This window comes from Mesoplodon mirus, assembly GCF_964341445.2.
Source record: "Mesoplodon mirus genome assembly, chromosome: 11".
Lineage (NCBI taxonomy): Eukaryota > Metazoa > Chordata > Mammalia > Artiodactyla > Ziphiidae > Mesoplodon > Mesoplodon mirus.
In genome coordinates, this window is record NC_138987.1 from 25598420 (window position 1) to 25617280 (window position 18861).

The 18861-nt window shown below is 37.1% G+C and overlaps 1 protein-coding gene across 1 annotated transcript in view; it reads left to right on the top strand.

Annotated features, from left to right (window-relative positions):
* The window catches only part of UTP20 (UTP20 small subunit processome component), a 93007-nt gene that overhangs the window by 57551 nt on the left and 16595 nt on the right, over nt 1–18861 (top strand). Inside the window, exons 32-47 of the mRNA XM_082634618.1 lie at nt 7–94; nt 1184–1327; nt 1524–1574; nt 1677–1829; nt 3153–3308; nt 3641–3781; nt 4371–4508; nt 6791–6930; nt 7187–7269; nt 10055–10344; nt 11575–11714; nt 11928–12084; nt 15327–15425; nt 16159–16326; nt 17639–17805; nt 18501–18642. Coding sequence (XP_082490744.1) covers nt 7–94; nt 1184–1327; nt 1524–1574; nt 1677–1829; nt 3153–3308; nt 3641–3781; nt 4371–4508; nt 6791–6930; nt 7187–7269; nt 10055–10344; nt 11575–11714; nt 11928–12084; nt 15327–15425; nt 16159–16326; nt 17639–17805; nt 18501–18642 — 2257 coding nt within the window. The remainder of the gene's footprint in view (nt 1–6; nt 95–1183; nt 1328–1523; nt 1575–1676; nt 1830–3152; nt 3309–3640; nt 3782–4370; nt 4509–6790; nt 6931–7186; nt 7270–10054; nt 10345–11574; nt 11715–11927; nt 12085–15326; nt 15426–16158; nt 16327–17638; nt 17806–18500; nt 18643–18861) is intronic.

The following is an 18861-nucleotide window of genomic DNA, read 5'->3' on the forward strand; positions in this document are numbered from 1 at the left end:
CTCCAGGATCAGCAAGTTTATGAAAGAAAAAAAACAAAGTTCTCTGCTCATTACACTGCTCCTGCCTTTCCTCCACCGTGGCAATATTGCTCAGGCATGAATTCACAGCATATTTATTTGTCTTTGAAGTGGCACTTTATTATTAGGTTTATTTGTAAACAATAATTTTATTGGTTAGATTCTGTGATGTATTTATCCCAGAGTATTTGTGGAAAGACTTCATACAGAAACATAAAATTGAAAACAGAGGAGAAAAATTGGGACAGGAAGAGGAATGGGGGCAGGCGAGAAGGTGGAGACCTCATCACCTACCATTACAGTAAAAGTCTTAAACCCTTTATTTTCCTTTGTTTAGCTTCTAATCCATTTCAGGATTTTTTCCCCTCTCTGACTTTGATCAATAACAAATCTGCAACCTGAGACGTGCATTGATTTTAAATATGGTGACAGTGGCAAACTGAATGAAAAGTCAGACTTTCAATATTCAGGCATAGTTTAGAGTTTCTGATATGATTTTCAAACCGTAGTTCAGTCTTGATTAAGAGTCTTCCCGGGCTTCCCTGGTGGCGCAGCAGTTGAGAGTCCGCCTGCCGATGCAGGGCACACGGGTTCGTGCCCCGGTCCGGGAAGATCCCACACACCGCGGAGTGGCTGGGCCTGTGAGCCATGGCCGCTGAGCCTGCGTGTCCGGAGCCTGTGCTCCGCAACGGGAGAGGCCACAACAGTGAGAGGCCCGCGTACCGCAAAAAAAAAAAAAAAAAAAAAAGAGTCTTCCCATTTTGCACACTCATAAGGCCTCAGGAGTTATACTGAATGACTCCTACTCTATAGTAATTCAGTTTAGAAGACCACAGATTTGTGAACAACCAGAAGTGTGTATTTTTCCTCAGCAAGTTCATTTTTCTTGGCTCTTTAACTAGAAAATAGAAGAAATTATTTTTCAAAACCATGCATATTTCCTATTAGAATTAAAGGAAGAAACTCTTAATGGACACTATTATAGGTTTTTGGTTAAGTTAAAATGCTAAGAACTTTTAAAAGACTATGAAATAACTTTTCTAAATACTACTACTTTTACTTCTTATTTATACTTATTTGTTTTCTGTGCTGTAATATACTAAAGCCAATTTGACCAGTTTTATAAATTACTGAAATATGATTTCTCTCAATATTTTTTCTTAAGGATACAGAGGTTGATATTCTGGTGACAGTACAAAACCTGTTGAAACATTGTCTGGAGCCTACGAGCTTCCTCAAGCCTCTAGCAAAACTCTTCTCAGTTATTAAGAACAAGTTTTCAAGACAGTTGCTTTGTACAGTTTTCCAGGTCTGTAATATTCATTTTTACCCCAAAATCACCCCTTTTTCAAAAGATAACTATGATGTGGAATGCATATTAGCAGCTTGCTTGGTGCTGATATGATGTTTCCATATATATTTGAGTGTGGCAGGGAGTCACAGGGAGGCGGGCAGACAAGTTAAGGTTTTATTCACTAATAATATACTGCTTTCATTCCTTTTAGACTCTTTCTGATTTTGATAGTGGATTAAAATATATTACTGATGTTGTCAAGGTAAGAAAGAAAATTTTATGTCTCTTGCTTCCAAAGTATTACTATTCCTTATTTAAGATTTATATACCTTCATTTATATGGTTTCAATGGCATTTCTCATAGCTTAACGCCTTTGATCAAAGACATCTTGATGATATCAACTTTGATGTTCGCTTCTCAGCGTTCCAGACCATCACCTCTTACATTAAAGAGATGCAAACCATGGATGTTAACTACCTAATTCCTGTTATGCATAACTGTTTCTATAACATGGAGGTAGGTTTTTATAGCAAAAATTTATGAATTTTTTTTATTGTTTTGATAATATGACTAAATGACCTCATTTCTTAATTTGGTTTGGAGGGGGATGGGATGTTTAATATAAAATTTCTTTTGGTTGTAGAATATTTTGTTCGGCAAAGACCATACTGTTATGCTCATGATTTGAAAAGCAGATATTTTGAATAAAAGAATATATATGTGGAAGCACTTTGAAAAGTCGAAAAGCTGTGTATTAGAATAGGAAAATCCACAGAGACAGAAAGTAAATTAGTGGTTACCAGGAGCTGTGAGGGGCGGGAGGAATGGGAAGAGTGACTTCTAATGGGTTTCCTTTGGGGGTGATGAAAATGTTCTGAAATTAGATAGTGGTGATGGTTGTAAAGCCTTCTGAATATACTGAAAACCATTGAGTTGTACAATAAAAGGGCGAATTTCATAGTGTGTCAGTTAAATATCAATTTTTTAAGTTATGTAACTATATTATTTAACAGTTTGCCCTCTTTTATTGATATAGTAGAAATAAAAGGGGTTTGCAACTGTATTAAGTGCCGTGTTGCTAAAATGAATTAAAACTCAAAAATGGAAAATGAAACCCTTGGTTAATAGTTAACTATGTAGTGGCATCAGTAATCTTTTTGTGGCATTTTATAGTTGTTCATCTGATATTAAGGATTAAATAATATAGGAAAAAGTAATCTCCCCATTTGGGCTCATTCTTCATATATCTTATCAAATTTCAACATGAGGGATCCCGAATCACTGCCTGGTTGGCTGAGTTGGGAATAGTTTCTCTACACTCACAACCTACATTCCTTAAACCAGGAACTCTGAAGCAGCTAACCAGAATTATACCAGCCAACTGTGTCATTGTAAGTGATCACCTGATTTTGAATATTGAAAACTGGCTTTAGTGAACCTTTTGTTCTGTTTGCTTTGAGAAATAAAGCGAATTAAAAAGTACATCTCTACATCAACTATACTTCAATAAAAAATGAAAAAAAGAAAAAAAAATCCATGACGGATAAAATACCAAATTTCTAAATAAAGGCAAAATCAGTAATAAAAAAATAGTACATCTCATAGTATTTTCTGAAATTACTGACACTTCTCAGTAAGCATGACTTTTCAAAGTCACTTACTGTATTCCTCACAACCCTATGTTTGGTTCTTCCTTAAGTATGAAGTACCTGTGGGACATTTCTTAGTAGCGAGTTTTATACAGAACAGTGGCTAAATATTATAAACTCTTTCACTGGGAAATAATATTCAATATTATAGTTATTATACAGAATAATTTGAGTTTTTTCCTGTGTCCAGTTAGGAGACATGTCTTTAAGCGATAATGCAAGCATGTGCTTGATGAATATCATCAAAAAGCTTGCTGCTTTGAATGTCACAGAGAAAGAATACAGAGAAGTCATTCATCGTTCACTCCTGGAGAAATTGAGGAAAGGATTGAAGAGCCAGACAGAGGTATTGGGGTTTGCAATTAAGTACTACTGTCTGTGGGTTTTGTTTTTGTTTTTGTTTTTCCCTTCTTCTGCTATAGTTGTGTAGAAAAGCAGTCAGGCTTAGTACATTTAATTAAAATACTTGATTGTATAAATATTCAGCAAACTTTTAACAGGGGAGGAGGAACGGAGAAGAGGGCAGTCACTTCTGATTTTATATAGTTTGTTGTTTCAGTGGGAATGTTTTACTTTTAAAAAAATTGTAATGACTTTTTTGGTGTTTCTTTGTATTACCTAAGAAGCAAATTCTTTTTAAAATAAAAAAAAAAAATTTTCTCAACTCCATGTTTTCAGAGTATTCAACAAGATTATACCACACTGCTTTCCTGTTTAATTCAAACCTTTCCAGATCAACCAGAATTTAAAGACTTGGTACAGCTAACTGATTGCCATGATCCAGAAATGGACTTCTTTGAGAATATGAAGCACATTCAGGTAGAAAACAATTCTGCTTTTTTTTTTCTTGTCTATAAACAAGTATTTCAAACCGTTCTGTCTCATTTAAAAAGATATATTTTAGGGAATTCCCCAGCTGTCCAGTGGTTAGGACTCCGCGCTTTCACTGCCAAGGGCCGGGGTTCAATCCCTGGTTGGGGATCTAAGACTCCACAAGCCGCACGGTGCGGCCAAAAAAAAAAAGTAAAAGGAAAAAAAAGAAAAAGATATATTTTAATTTTCCAGAAAGTTCTGAGCTTCTCATTCCTTGGTCTTTGTGATCATCAAATTTGCATAGGAGATGATTGTTTCCTGGGGTCTGATTTCCTTGGTGGTATCACAAACCACAATAATAGTGTCACCTTTCCCTGCCATTTCCTAAGAAGTTTACATGCTCTAGGATCCATTGGTAAAGAAATACTATGGATTATGTCTGAAAGCAAATCAAGGCACAAGTGTTTGCTCATGTAACACATGGACTGTATTTCACTCTTTTAATATTTTCATGGAAGAGGAACATGATACTGAAATGGAGCTGGTTGTAGGTGAGTTTATTTAGTAACTAATTCATATTTTATCTGACTCGTAGATCCACAGAAGAGCAAGAGCCTTGAAGAAATTGGCAAAACAACTAATGGAAGGCAAAATTGTGCTGTCTTCTAAATCTCTTCAGAATTATATCATGCCTTATGCCATGGCTCCAATTTTTGATGAGAAAATGATCAAGGTAGGGCATTAGATCTAGAAACCAGTAAGCTTCTCCTTGTACCATGACACACTGTTCCAAAATGTAGATGGGGTTGGTGGCATCCATACTGATATTGTCACCATAATTACAGGCCTAGAATAGTTCTAAAGCCCTTAAAATTGTGCCTGGCATTTGCTCTAAATATGGTGGCTTTTATTTTATTTTCGCTATTATTAGCTCACAAAGGCCAACCACAGAATATTTCCTCGCTTAGAAATGATCACGTTACTAAGATGGCATACTATTATTTTTGTATCATAGGCCTTAATACTCAGTGTTTTCCCAAATGGCTCATAAGAAATGAAATAAACAACAGCTGCCTTTTCTTTAGCTCTATACCAGGTACAGACACAATACAAAGTACTTTAATATATAATCTGATTTCATCCTCACAACAGCTCAACCCTACGGGGTAGGGACTGTTATCATTGTTTTATAGGGGAGTAAACTGAGAATATGTGAGGTTATAGAACTTTCTCAAAAACATAGAGTCAGAACTGGTATTTGAACTTAGAATGTCTTCACTTTTATACCTCATAGTGGGTAAGAACAGTGCCTGGCACTTGGTAAAGACTTGATAAATATTTAAGTCTAACTGAGATAATATCAGGATTTGTGGCTTGAATTTATACTGTTGATTATATGATCTTGTTCAAGGATAGGTTTCCTCTATTATCTCAGGATATTCAAAAAAATTTTAAGAATTTCTTAAGTGGATAAAAAAATGTATCCCTAAATTCCAGTTTGAAGAGCCAGCAAGCAGCTCAGAGTTAGATGGCAGTAAAATAGGAAAGAGGTGTAGATGAAAAAAATTAATTATATTTAGCTTTAATTGGTATTGTTATGGTATACCTTTCTACAGTCTTTTATTTTTAACCTATTTGTGATTTTACTTTTAAAGTTGATTTCTTGTAGGTAGCATATAGCTGAATCTTGGGGTTTTTTTATCCAATCTGACAGTTTCTGCTTTTTAATTGGTTTTAGACCATTTGCATTTAATGATTATTAATATGGTTGGGTTTAAATCTATGATCTTTTTTTTTTTTGTGTGGTATGCAGGCCTCTCACTGTTGTGGCCTCTCCCGTTGCAGAGCACAGGCTCTGGACGCGCAGGCTCAGCAGCCATGGCTCATGGGCCTAGCCGCTCCGCGGCATGTGAGATCTTCCCAGACCGGGGCATGAACCCGCGTCCCCTGCATGGGCAGGTGGACTCTCAACCACTGCGCCATCAGGGAAGCCCCTACAGGCAGATTCTTAACCACTGTGCCACGAGGGAAGTCCTGTCTGGTCCTTTTGAGGCTCGCTTTTAAGCTCTGTTAGGCAGGAGCAGCCTTTAGTCTGGTGCTTATTTGAACCCACCACCGAGGCACTAACTTTCTGAGTACCTGAATACCTAATGCTTCATGTATCATGAGGTTTTTTTACTCTGGCTGATAGGAACATGATCTATTCTCATCCCTGTGTGGTCTTAGATGAGTGTTTCATCTTTTCCTTTTTGGTGGTTCTTTCCCTGTCTCTTCCTTACTTGTGTGTACTGATCAGTTCTCAGCTGAAGCTTAAGGAGCTAGTTCTCTGGGCAGCTTTTCTCTGTGTAGCTCTCTCCTGTCTGGTTCTCTGCCCTGAGGACTCTAGCTCCACAGCCTCAACTCTGCCCCCTTAACTCAGGGAGACATGGGGCCCTTTTTGGGTTTCTTCTCATGTGCTATGACCTGACAGTTATCCCCACACAATGAATTGGGGTAACTATACGGCTCATTTCATTTGTTTCCTTTCTCTCAGGAGTCACTGTCCTGCACTATTTGATGTCCAAAGTCTGAAAACTGTTTCATGTATTTTTGTCTACTTTTCTGGTTTAAGGTGTGAGGGTAAATCCAGCTCCTGTTCTCCATTGTGGTCTGGAAGAGCTGTCTCCATTGCATCGTACTTACGAATGCTGAGCGGTGCAATCTGTGGTTGATTCTGACATTTGTCAACTTCTACACATTGAATTTACTTCATTCAGTCTGTAGGCTTGAACCAATTAGGGAGGTCTGAGTGGAATAGAAAACAAAATGTGTTAATATCCTTTAATGAGAGGAAGATGTCATTCCTTTCATTGACAGCATCTTTTCCTAGAGCTAGGAGAAAACAATGGAGTATAGTTAGGGCGTTCTTTCCTTTCTGTAATTGCTGATCCCCTACTGTCTGAGCTTTTTAATGCACCAAGTTAGCTGTGTACTTTATTTGCAAATACTCACTGATGCTCTTGATTTGTTTTACAGCATGAAAATATAACCATTGCTGCCACAGAGGTTATTGGAGCTATTTGCAAACATCTCTCTTGGTCGGCATATATATATTACTTGAAACATTTCATTCATGTCTTACAGGTGGGACAGATCAATCAAAAGTTGGGTGTCAGGTATGGTCAAACTGCTTATTTTTGTTTTGTTGTTAAAATGTAAATTTTGGATTATTTTCTGAAACAACCTTTGTACAATCTCAGTTTACTTTTACCTTGTATCAATGAGGTGATACTAAGACTTGTTAAACTGAAAAAATACCTAAGACTGGTAAAAATAATTTTAATGTTTATAAGTCTTTAACTTTCCTCTGTTTTTAATAGTCAAGTGATATTATTAATCAAATGAACATTTCTGTGAAAATTTTTTTAACAGTTTGCTAGTGATAGTGTTAGAAGCATTCCACTTTGACCACAAAACTCTGGAAGAACAAATGAGAAAACTTCAGAGGGAAGAGAGTAAGTTTTTTAAACTTTCTTAAACTAGATTTCCTTCCTATCCTTGGATACTTTATGATCATGAATTAAAGATAGCAAAATTCAATTTACTCCCTTTTTCTGCTCTTATAGCAGTGACCAGTGAATGAGTCAGGAGGAAGTTAAAATGAATGGTTTGAGTATTTTTGTAAAAAACTTATTTAACAGTAGAGAAGTCCAGACTAAATTGTATGGGTGAAAAAATCTTACCTGTAGATTATTTGCACAGAAATTCAATTATATCACCTTAATGTGTAGAAAGAACGTTAAGCAGTGAATGCAAAGAACGTCTAAGAATTAAAAATTAGAGCAACAGTTAATGAAATATGAAGTAGATACAACAGAAAGGATCATCAAAAATAAAAATCAGTCTTTGAAAGATCATAAATTGGCAAACCTCTGACAAGATTGACCAATGACAATAGAAGGCACAATAAATATTAGGAATTTTAAAAGATCACAATTAAATGAAAAAGGTAAAATAACATTGTAATCTTTGCACTTATAAATCTGAATACTTGGGTGAAATGTTCAAATTCTTAGAAAAATAAAATACAAAAACTGACTTTAGAAGAAATAGAAAATCTGAAAAGATCTCTAATGATTAAAGAAATTGAATCTGTAGTTAAAAATTTTCTTCTGATGAAAATGCCAGGTCTAGACTGTTTTATAGGCAAGTTTTACAAACACTCAAGGAATAGATCATTTCAACCTTATATCAGCTATTTCAGGTGACTGAAAAAGAGGAAGCCCCCACTAACTCATGAAGTTGGTGATTGGCTAATAGAACTTAACACATTAGCAAACAAAAAAATGTGATCATCTATATAGACACAGGGGGAACATGTGATTAAATTCAATATCCATTCATAATAAAAGCAATTATCAAACAAGTAATAGATAGAAGTTTCCTTAACCTGTTAAAAGATGTGTTTTAAAAACCTAATGATGGGGGACTTCCCTGGTGGTCCAGTGGTAAAGAATCCACCTTCCAGTGCAGGTTGCGCAGGTTTGATCCCTGGTTGAGGAACTAGGATCTCACATGCCACGGGGCAACTAAGCCCACGTGCCACACCTACTGAGCTTGTGTGCCTCAACAAGAGAGCCCGTGTGCCACAAACTGCAGAGCCCACGCACTCTGGAGCCCACGGCAGAACTAGAGAGAGAAAAAACCCGTGCACCACAACTAGAGAGAAGCCCTCACGCCGCAACTAAAGATCCCGCATGCCACAACTAAGACCTGATGCAGCCCTAAATAGATAGATAGATAGATAGATAGATAGATAGATAGATAGATAGATAACCAACCAACCAACCAGATAAATGATGGGACTTCCCTGGTGGTCCAGTGGTTAAGACTCCACGCTTCCACTGCAGGGGGCACCAGTTCCATCCCTGGTCAGGGAACTAAGATCTTGCATGCCGTGTGGCGTGGCCAAAAAAAAAAAAACCTAATGAAACATCATACTCAATGGTAAAACATTAAAAGCCTTTGCTTTAAAACCAGAATGAGGTAAAGATACCTACTACTACTGCTTATATTGAACATCAGATTCTGAAGGATTTAGCCATCACAGAAAAATAAGGAAAAGAATAAACACTTAAGTAGGCCAAGGTATTTATTCTAATTGTTTTGGCTAAAGACATTGAAATATCTTGGCCCTTAGTTTGCATTACTGCAGTGTTCCTACTCAAAATTTTCTAATTCTTTGATTCATTATCAAATCACTCAAGAGCCACACTGATGAAGAGAAAAACTTTTGAATTTGTAGAAACCATTTGTGTTTTAAATAATTAATGTACTAAAGCCCCTTAGTTTATCTTCAGTCAATTGAATCTGCATTTTGAAATTTTTCATAAATAGAAACATTAAAAAATTAAAATATTAATTCACTTCACTGTTTTCTTCTTAGGTATGAATGGAGTTTGAAACAGTTAGTGAGCATCTACTGTGAAATGTGCTTTTATAGACATTATCTCATTTGTCCTCATAAGGACCTTACAAGAACCTTAGGTTTTGGTTACTGCATATTTTTGACACGAGAAATTGAGATTCAAAAGTAAAGTAACTTTCCCAAAGCTACACGGCCAGTAAAAAAAAAATGAAGACTAATAGCTATCATTTTTTTGAAAGTCAATGAAGTGTCAGAAATATATTTTAGGTACAGTATAGACTTTGTCACATTTAATCCTAACAATAGCCTTGCAAGTAGGTGCCATCTACAGTTTACTGGTGAAGAATCCAAAGCCCATGAGTGTTAAGTAATTGACTATAGTCACATGGCTTGTTGGCAGAGCCAAGTCTGGACTTTCTCTACAATACTGCCCAGTTTTCTTTAATAAATTGAATCCTATAATAAGATACGTTTCTGCATAAGACTTGTTGGCTGCCATTAGGATTTTCATGTTCATGAATGTAGGTTTTTGCTTTTGGAAACCTCCAACCACAGTACTTTGGAAGCTTTCTTTTGGTTAAGAGCCCTCCTCCCCCCAGCCTCTCCATGTGATCCCAAAGTACCCTGTACTTGCTTACTATTCCACACTTTTTTTTTATAATTATCAGTTTACTTGTCTCTATTCCTCATTAGGCTAACTGTAAGAAAATGAAGGACCATAACACTCTCATTTACTGCTGTTTCCTCAGCCCTTATCTTGCCCTTATAGTCAGTGATACTTTTTATTAGATGTTAGTAGAAAAGACTACTTAACACAACTGTGTTGTTTCCTTATTTAATTTAAAGTGATTTTTGTTGTTTACTAAACATAGACACCATAGAAGAGATTGAGTTGCCAGAGCATGAAGCCATGGGATTAGAGCATATGGATGAGGATGAGAAGGAAGATGGATGTAAGACTTTGTCAGACAAGCATGAAGAGCTAGAAAACCCTGACCCAGATGATTATGAAGGGACAGCAGCTAAGGAATCCGAGTGTGTCACGAAGTCCATCTCTTTCCTTCCTTGGAATAAGGAAGAATTGGAGAAAACAATTAAAAATATCCAAGGAACCATAACTGGGGACATCCTACCCAGGCTCCATAAATGTCTGGCATCTACGGTAATCATTCTGTTTGGGGCCCAGCAGGTCTGTGTGACTCTGTGGGGTGTCCGTGGGGCCCTGTCAGACTGAGGCTCCTAATAACTATGTGGATTGACATCAGCTTTTGGATTTTCTTTTATCTCTACATTTCACAGTTCATCTCCCTTCTCTTATCTCATCATCTTCAGGTTCATCTCGTACAGCTAAGGTAGTAATGTTTCTTCTTCATTATGATTTTGATACTGGTAGATATATGCTTTTCTATCTCCAAAGTAGATATTAAGATGACTCCCATTTCCAAAAAAGGTTATTAAAAATTAGAGTATGTTTCCCTTTTCTATGTCTTGGCCACTTCTCTGCTATTCAAAGATACATCTTTTTCAGTAGTTCCCTGGCAGTCCAGTGGTTAAGACGCCATGCTTCCAGTGCAGGGGGCGTGGGTTTGATCCCTGGTCGGGGAACTAAGATTCCCGCATGCCATGCAGCGTGAACAAAAAATTAAAAAAAAAAAAAAAAAAAGGAAGAAAACAAAAATACATCTTTTTCTTGTTTAATAGGGGTAACATTTTAGGAGTGCATTCTCATGAAGCCAGAGCCTTTCCTTCTCAGTGTAAAACTTGAGCTGGCAAACTGTGGCCCATGGGCTGAATCTAGCTTGCAGCCTGTTTTTGTAAATAAAGTTTTTTTGGAACACAGTTACACCCCATTCATTTACATATTGTCTAATTCTGCTTTTGCCTTACAATAGCAAATTGAGTAGCTTCAATAGCGGCCATAGAGTCAAAATTACTTACTATCTGACCCTTTACAGAAAGTTTTCCAACCCCTGATGTAAAATACCAACTTCATCATTTTGTATATTTGTAAATAAAGTTTATTTGAGGCACCATATTTTTTATGTACCAACGATGTCACTTAAACACCTGAAAGTCCCAATTAACACAAATTTTATGTGACTTCTTAAATATTACACAGCAGCAGTCTTAACCCCACGTCAGTGAATACTTGGTTTTATTGATTGATTGATTGGCTGGTTGCTCCTTTGAAAAGAATATTCTTATTCATATTATTTTTATAATTTTTGGAGGGTTATCAAATCGTATAATTGAGTTTGTTTTTTAAGACATTAAACTTAGAAATGGATATAAATATATCACAAGAGCTTATCTTTCAACTGCAAGGTTGTAGGGTTGGTAGGTCCCTAATCCATTCATTTTTGTTTTAGTTGAACCTAAATTTTTCTTACAGACTAAAAGAGAAGAAGAACACAAACTCATAAAATCAAAGGTTGTGAATGATGAAGAAGTAGTTCGAGTTCCTTTAGCTTTTGCCATGGTTAAACTAATGCAGTCCCTTCCACAGGAAGTTATGGAAGCTAATCTGCCAAGGTATGTTGTGTGACAAATCAGAAAAGTTCAGTGAAACTCAAAAATTGGTTCTATCTTCTCTTTTGTCAGGAAGAGAAGTACTGTCACAATTTGCTGTAATTTAGAATCCTAATTGGCATAATTTGGGTTATGAGTAATTCAGAAACAAAAGGATATTTATATTTTTATTTGGTTCTGTTAATTTAATTAGTCAATTAATTTCTCATGTTCTAGTATTTTGCTGAAAGTGTGTGCCCTCCTCAAGAACAGAGCACAGGAAATCAGAGACATTGCTCGCAGCACTCTCGCAAAAATAATAGAGGATCTGGGTGTGCATTACCTACAATATGTTTTAAAAGAATTACAGACTACCCTTGTGCGTGGCTATCAGGTAAATTGCATCATGTACTTTATATTCAAATTGGGTTGGGGTTCAAATAGTTGCACTTTAAACACTAAGTCATGATACTTCGGGTCTATCTTTTGTAAAGTTGATCTACTGAGAGAGCAAGCAAGAATATTTAAAAATTTTTAATCAGTATTTTAAAAAATATGTTTTTTAAAAAGCCCTTATATTTAATTTTTTAAAAGATCCTTGTAGACCTGCATTTCATAACCTGTGTTTTTCTCTCAAATCACTTGATATCAAGTTTTGTATTCTCTGAGTTCTTAATAAAATTCTTATTGAATGTATATTGAACGTATAACCACACATGTGAACAATAAAGAACATAGACATTTGTTTAAGAGTTGAAATGTATGACATGTCATAAAATGAATAAGAGCACCAGGTGGAATGCAAAGCTCTTTGAGTAGTTACCTGGCTGTCTTGCTACTCCAAGTGTGGGCCCCAGACAAGTGGCATCAGCAGCACCTGGGAGATTGTTAGAAGTATGATTAGGACCCTACACCTGACCTACAGAATCTGCATCTTAATAAGATCCCTGAGTGATCTAAAGTTTGAGAAACACTGCAACTTGTTTTTCTCAAGTACCCAGCCAAGACTTCTGGTAGTTAGCTTGACCTTCCAAGTCCTAATTTGTTCATAGGTAGGTTCCTATTCTATAGGTTATAAGTAACACACTAAAAATACCAGTATTCATTGTCACTGTCTCTCTTTGTATAGTGTTTTAGTGGTTGCTCCAGATTACCATATCCATACTTAATTTTTAATAATCTATTTAGAGTCAGTATTTTACCACTTCAAGTGGAATATAAAAACCTTATTACCCTATAGATCCCTTCACCCTTCCTTTGTTTAAAAGTTGTTTATGTACTACTTTGATGAAAACTTATATGTTGAAAACTTATCAAGCAGCGTTAGAGTTTTTGCTTTAATCCTCAAATATGCCCAGATATTTATCATTTCTACTGCTCTTCCTTCATTTCTGAATTTCCAGATTTCTTCCTGGTATCATTTCTCTTTGGTCTAGGCAAGCTCATAGAGCAAGTGTCATGGCAACGGATGCTCCTTCGTTTTCCTTCCCCTGTGAATGTCTTTGTTTCACCTTCATTCCTGAAGGATGTTGTCACTGGATATATACTTCTGCATTGACAGTTATTTCTTTTCTTTCAGCACTGTAAAAGTGTCATGCGCCTTCCTCTGGCCTTTCTGATGAATAATCAAATTACTCTTCCCCTCTAAGTAATGCATTATTTTTCTCTGGCAGCTTTAAAGACTTTGTCTTTATTTTTCAGCAGTTAGATTATGAATGTGGATTTCTTTGGATTTACCCTGTTTGAGGTTTGTTGAGCTTCTCAACCACATTGGCGAGTTTTTAGCCATTATTTCTTCAAATACTTTTTCTGCACTGCACTCTTTCTCCTCTCCTGGGACTCCTGTTCGACTTTTTTGGGGGGTCCCATCCATCGCTGAGGCTCCATTTTTATTTTCTTTTTCAGTCTCCTTCCTTTCTGTTTAGATAGCATAATTTCTATTGATTCATCTTCAAGTTCACTGACCCCTTCCTCTTTAATCTCCATTCTGCTATTGGACCCATCTAGTAAATTTTCTTATTTCAATTATTGGTCTGTTTGGTTTTTTCCATTGTAAAGCTTCCATTTAGTCCCTTATATCTTCTGATTCTTTGCTAACACATTATTTTTCCACTTATTTCACACCTCCAGCTGGAAAGCTGGGGCTTTATTTCTCCCACTTTGCCATGCACTTCCCACAGCTGTACCCACACAGAGGCTAAGTGGTGGCAAGACAGAGAAGGAGAAAAGCAGCTAGTTGGCCCATCCTCTCAGAACTGCAGTCCCAATGGGAAAGGAAGGTCTCCCAGCAGTGTTGTGGCTACTGCAGTCCCCACGTCTATAACTGTATAGAAAACAGGGGTAAACGCACTGGGAGTTTGGTGGTACTTGCACTCTGGTGTTCTTCCCCAGTTGCAGCTCTGTGCATCCTGTCTGGGGCTTATAGCTGCACTCAGTGGGAGAGACAGGATAGAGTGTGCTTTCTCCGTCTTACCTGGAACCGGAGCCCCTGTCAGTGTCCATGTTTATTCTTTCAACCAGCCTGTATTTCATGGCTAGTTTCTGTGAGGTGCTCTTGGGCACTGAGCATACCAGGATGAATACAGTACAGCTGTCTTTGAGGATTCATTCACACATTTAATTGAGCACCTGAGGTATTCAAACAAGTAGCCCTTTTTTCTTTAACCACCTGTTCTTCCAGTCTGTCTCATTATTCGTTAAAGTAAGTAAAATAAGGATGAGAGAACAGCAGTTTGGGTATTAGTATTAATCATGTAGACAGGAGCAAAATTGTACTCTTCGAGTTTCATTCTTCACCCCCACAAAAGGATGTTTAAAAATTATATAAAGTCCTCAGCAAATATTTTATATATGTAAAAGTATTTAAAGATCATAAGTAGATACATACGAAATTATGCCTTTAAAATCCAGTCTGTATATTGACAGCCAGGTGTATTTTCTTAGTGTATGATCATTATCTGATGTTCACCTTGATAACTTGCAGCACCAGAAGCAGTATACAGAATACACCCTTTTGTGCACTCTGTATACTCTGGCATCACCTGGTTTCAAATCCTGACTCCACCATTTCCTATTCATGTGACCGTGGGCAAGTTTGATTGACCTTTTTGTGCCTCAGCTTCTTCATCTGAAAATGCTGATAATGTAGCACCTATGCCATAGATAGAGTGGGTGAGGATTAAATCATTCAGTACATGTGAGGTATTAATACAGTGCCTAGCCCATAGGAAGCTCTAAGGGATGTTAGCTGTGATCACTGTGAAGGGCAAAAACTTGTTTCCTTCATAACACTCTTTGTACCAGGTTTGACTACATTCAACGTGGCAGGCTCCTTAATTCACAGGTTGGTTTTTAAAAGTTCAAGACTTGTGCTCTTCTTTATAAATCATTGGCCTGATTCAGTCACAATAATCGAACCTAAGCATGGTGATGTGTTTCTGAGCATCTTTTCCACAAAGGGACCATCTGGTTAAAGGATTTTAGGCAGTGATATAAGTATGTGTCATTTGTCAAAGCTTCTCCCTGCAATAGTTACAGATATATAATCTGAGTGCGCACCCGCCGTACTTCTGAATTTTCTTTTTTCTACTGTGGTGTTCTTAGCCATCCATATTCTTATTATACATTTCGTTTTAGGTCCATGTGCTAACTTTCACTGTTTACATGTTGCTGCAAGGCCTCACCAACAAGCTGCAAGTTGGGAATTTGGACTCTTGTTTGGATATAATGATTGAGGTAAGATTTAGAGAAAGGAATTCTAATTTTTTTCAGAGGTCAAAGAACACAAATCCGTTCACAAAATAAGAAATAATAGCCTATAAATATGAAAAAAATGTACTCTCTCATCTCTTGGGCTAGCAGAGGTTTAAAAGTTGAGACTCAAGTGATGTGAGATGGACACTCTGCTGTTGCAAGTAGGTCTCGAGCTGGTAAGGTCAGAGGTGTGGTCTGGGGTTTGTACAAAAGTATATTCATTAGAGCTTTATTTAGAATAGTGAAAAATTAATAACAATTTAAAATCAGATAATATGATAATTTGGGGGTAGGATTAGAAAGACATTAAATTTGGCACACAATCGTTTGTTTATTCATTAAAAATGTAGACATTTTTAATTAAATGCATTAATTTTGATAATTAAGTTACAAATATGAGAATTTCTTAAAGAGAAATTAAGCTACTCTTTGATAATATCAAAGAAGTGCCTGTTTATATATTATACAATTATATATGTAAATCTACCTGGTATTTTTCTTTTGTTTTCCATTGGTGTAAGCCTTGAAGTGTTTCTGTATTTGTTTTTTAGTAATTGGTCCCTAAACTACATTGAAAAAAGTGAAATCTAATAGAAATTCCTATTGTCTAATTTTAGTCCTTGACTTGGACATACCACTCATTTTCAAAGACTGCTTATGTTGGCATAAGTTGCTAAGTGCACATAATTGCCATTTGGCTTTTTTTCGTTTAAAGATTTTTAACCATGAGTTGTTTGGTGCCATTGCTGAAGAAAAGGAAGTAAAACAGATCCTCTCCAAGGTTATGGAGGCACGAAGAAGCAAGAGTTATGATTCTTATGAAATCTTGGGCAAGTTTGTAGGAAAAGATCAGGTTACAAAACTTATCCTTCCACTAAAAGAGGTAAGGACTTGAATGTAATAAAGGGGATCCCCACCTTACAGTATCATGAGTTCTTGAAAAGAGCCTTGAGCATCATGATTTGCTTTGGTGCTAAGGGCACCAGTACCATGTGGCTGGCAGCTCAGTGGATTCTGGTTCCGCTGATTCTGATTCTTGGATTCTGATCCAAGGATCAGAGTCCCTGATATAAACCATGAGATGCAAAAGGAAAGGCAACAGGAATTGAACTACAGGTGAATTATACAGCTGGGTTCCGTCAGCAGCTAAGAACATAGCCTTTGGAGTCAGACTGTTGCTCCCAGATTGCCAGGAGGAAGAGAACTGGCATTTATTGAACAGATACCCATGTTCTTATCACTGTGCTTCATTATCTCTTCTAATCTGCACAACCGTCCCCTGAGATTGACAGTACTTCCGTCTTACAGATGAGAAAATTCAGGCTTAGATAGAAAGGAACATGGCTAAGGAGAAAAGTCAGGATTTAATTCCAGATCTTTCTGATCCAAATCTCACATTCTTTCCACCATTTTTATTCTGCCTTTCCTATTGGGCAGGGACTGTCATTTACCTACCTTCATAGTGTTCTCTGTGCTAATTCCACATGTTTAGTGCTAGATTAACTCCCTAATGTTCCTAGAATGCATTTAGCTTATCTGAGCCTGATCTAAGAATGTTAGATATGTTTTGAGGATGAAAAAGAGTTGACAAAGCACACTTATTTTCCATGTAAATTATCAAGTCCCTCCAAGGTAATCAAAGTTACTAATCCATGTCCTGTGCAGGGGAATAGCTATGACATGCTGAGGGTTGTACTGGGGTTGACGGTGCTGGGGTCCCATTAAGTTCCTCTGATTTGGCCCAATAACTAATATCCAACCCTGAGGCCTGGCCGTCACACCACTTCCTTAGCATGGTTTCCTGTGAGTAGTGACTGCATTTTGTTGATGTTGTGTTATGTGTATGTGCTTGCCTATAAACCACCCCATTTAATGCACTTGGAAGGCTGACATATTCAAGTGTCACCTCCTATCTCCAGCCCTGTGCCCAGGCCTCATCAACAAAGAGAGTGCCAAGGAGGCACAAGAAATCCAGCGGCATACACAGCTGGCAGTGGTTATCTCTGGGGCTGAGGTCATGGGTATATTTGACTTTATATGTTATATCTATGTTTGAAATTTTATTAAGAATGTGTTCCTTTTTTAATTAGCAAAAAGCATATTTTAAAAAGTAAATATATAAAAGAAAACTACTATTATAACAAATCAAAATGCAGTCCTGTGTTACCTCAGCATGCATTTATGTCTGCCTTTAGATCTTGCAAAATACCACGAGTTTAAAACTGGCCCGGAAAGTTCATGAAACCTTACGTCGAATCATAGCAGGATTACTTGTAAACCAGGAAATGACGGCAGAATCCATTCTGTTGCTTAGTTACGGTTTGGTCAGCGAAAATCTACCCCTGTTAACAGAGAAGGAAAAGTAAGTTTGAAAAAAACAACAACTATCCTTTAGGTTCATACTTCTAATAAGCCATTCAGTACTCAGTTACTCTTAAGTGGGTTCATTTAATAATTTGCTTTAGTAGGGAAAAAAAGGTATATTTATCTGAGTTGTAAGATGGTTCTACTTTGTGGTGTTTGGGCTGAGGTCTTTCCAGGTAATACATGTCAACACAAGATTGTTTCTGCTGAATGCGGTAGCTGTGAAGGCAACCAATTATTTTGACATTTACTTAATACCACTTTCGTTTTAGATATTTATTGAATCAAAGTTGGGATAGACTTAAAATATATACTTCTTGTTCTGATCAGAGATTTAGACCTCCACAGATTTTAAATACCTTATTTGTAAACTTCCTTTGAATTTTGCTTCTGTATTCTGAAAGAGACTCCTTGGCATTTGTTTTCAGAAATCAAAGGAAGGGAGTGCCCCTTGCTGTTCATCTTCATTTAAATGTATGTTCATCCCTCTGACCTCTGTTTCTGGGGTTCTAGAAACTTTGATCAACAACCTAATCCTCTCTTCGGTGTCTTGTGGTTAAGGGGGAAAAATAACCCAAGCAAAGAGCACATTATTTGGTACTGGACTCACCTCACCAGAAGGGGCCATAGTAGCTTCCAGGGATGCAGCATACAGTGTGCCTTCTACTAGTTTTCATTCCACTTGATTGACAGAAATCCAGCGGCCCCTGCACCAGATCCACGTCTGCCACCCCAGAGTTGTCTTCTGCTCCCCCCAACTCCAGTTCGAGGCGGGCAGAAAGCTGTTGTGAGCAAGAAAACCAACATGCACATATTTATTGAGTCTGGACTTCGGGTAAGAACTAACCTTAAAGTGAGACTTGCTGCACACGCTGAGTCTGTGCCTTTTAATCCTCTACTGAATTTCCAGTACTGCTCATTTCCGCTGGAAATGCTGGTACTTACTTTGATGACATAACTTTCTCAGAATTAATGATTCTGACCTAATATTTACAGTGCTTTCACTGTTGCTTTGCCCATGAGTGTGCACCTCTGAACTACTCTAAATTTTTTG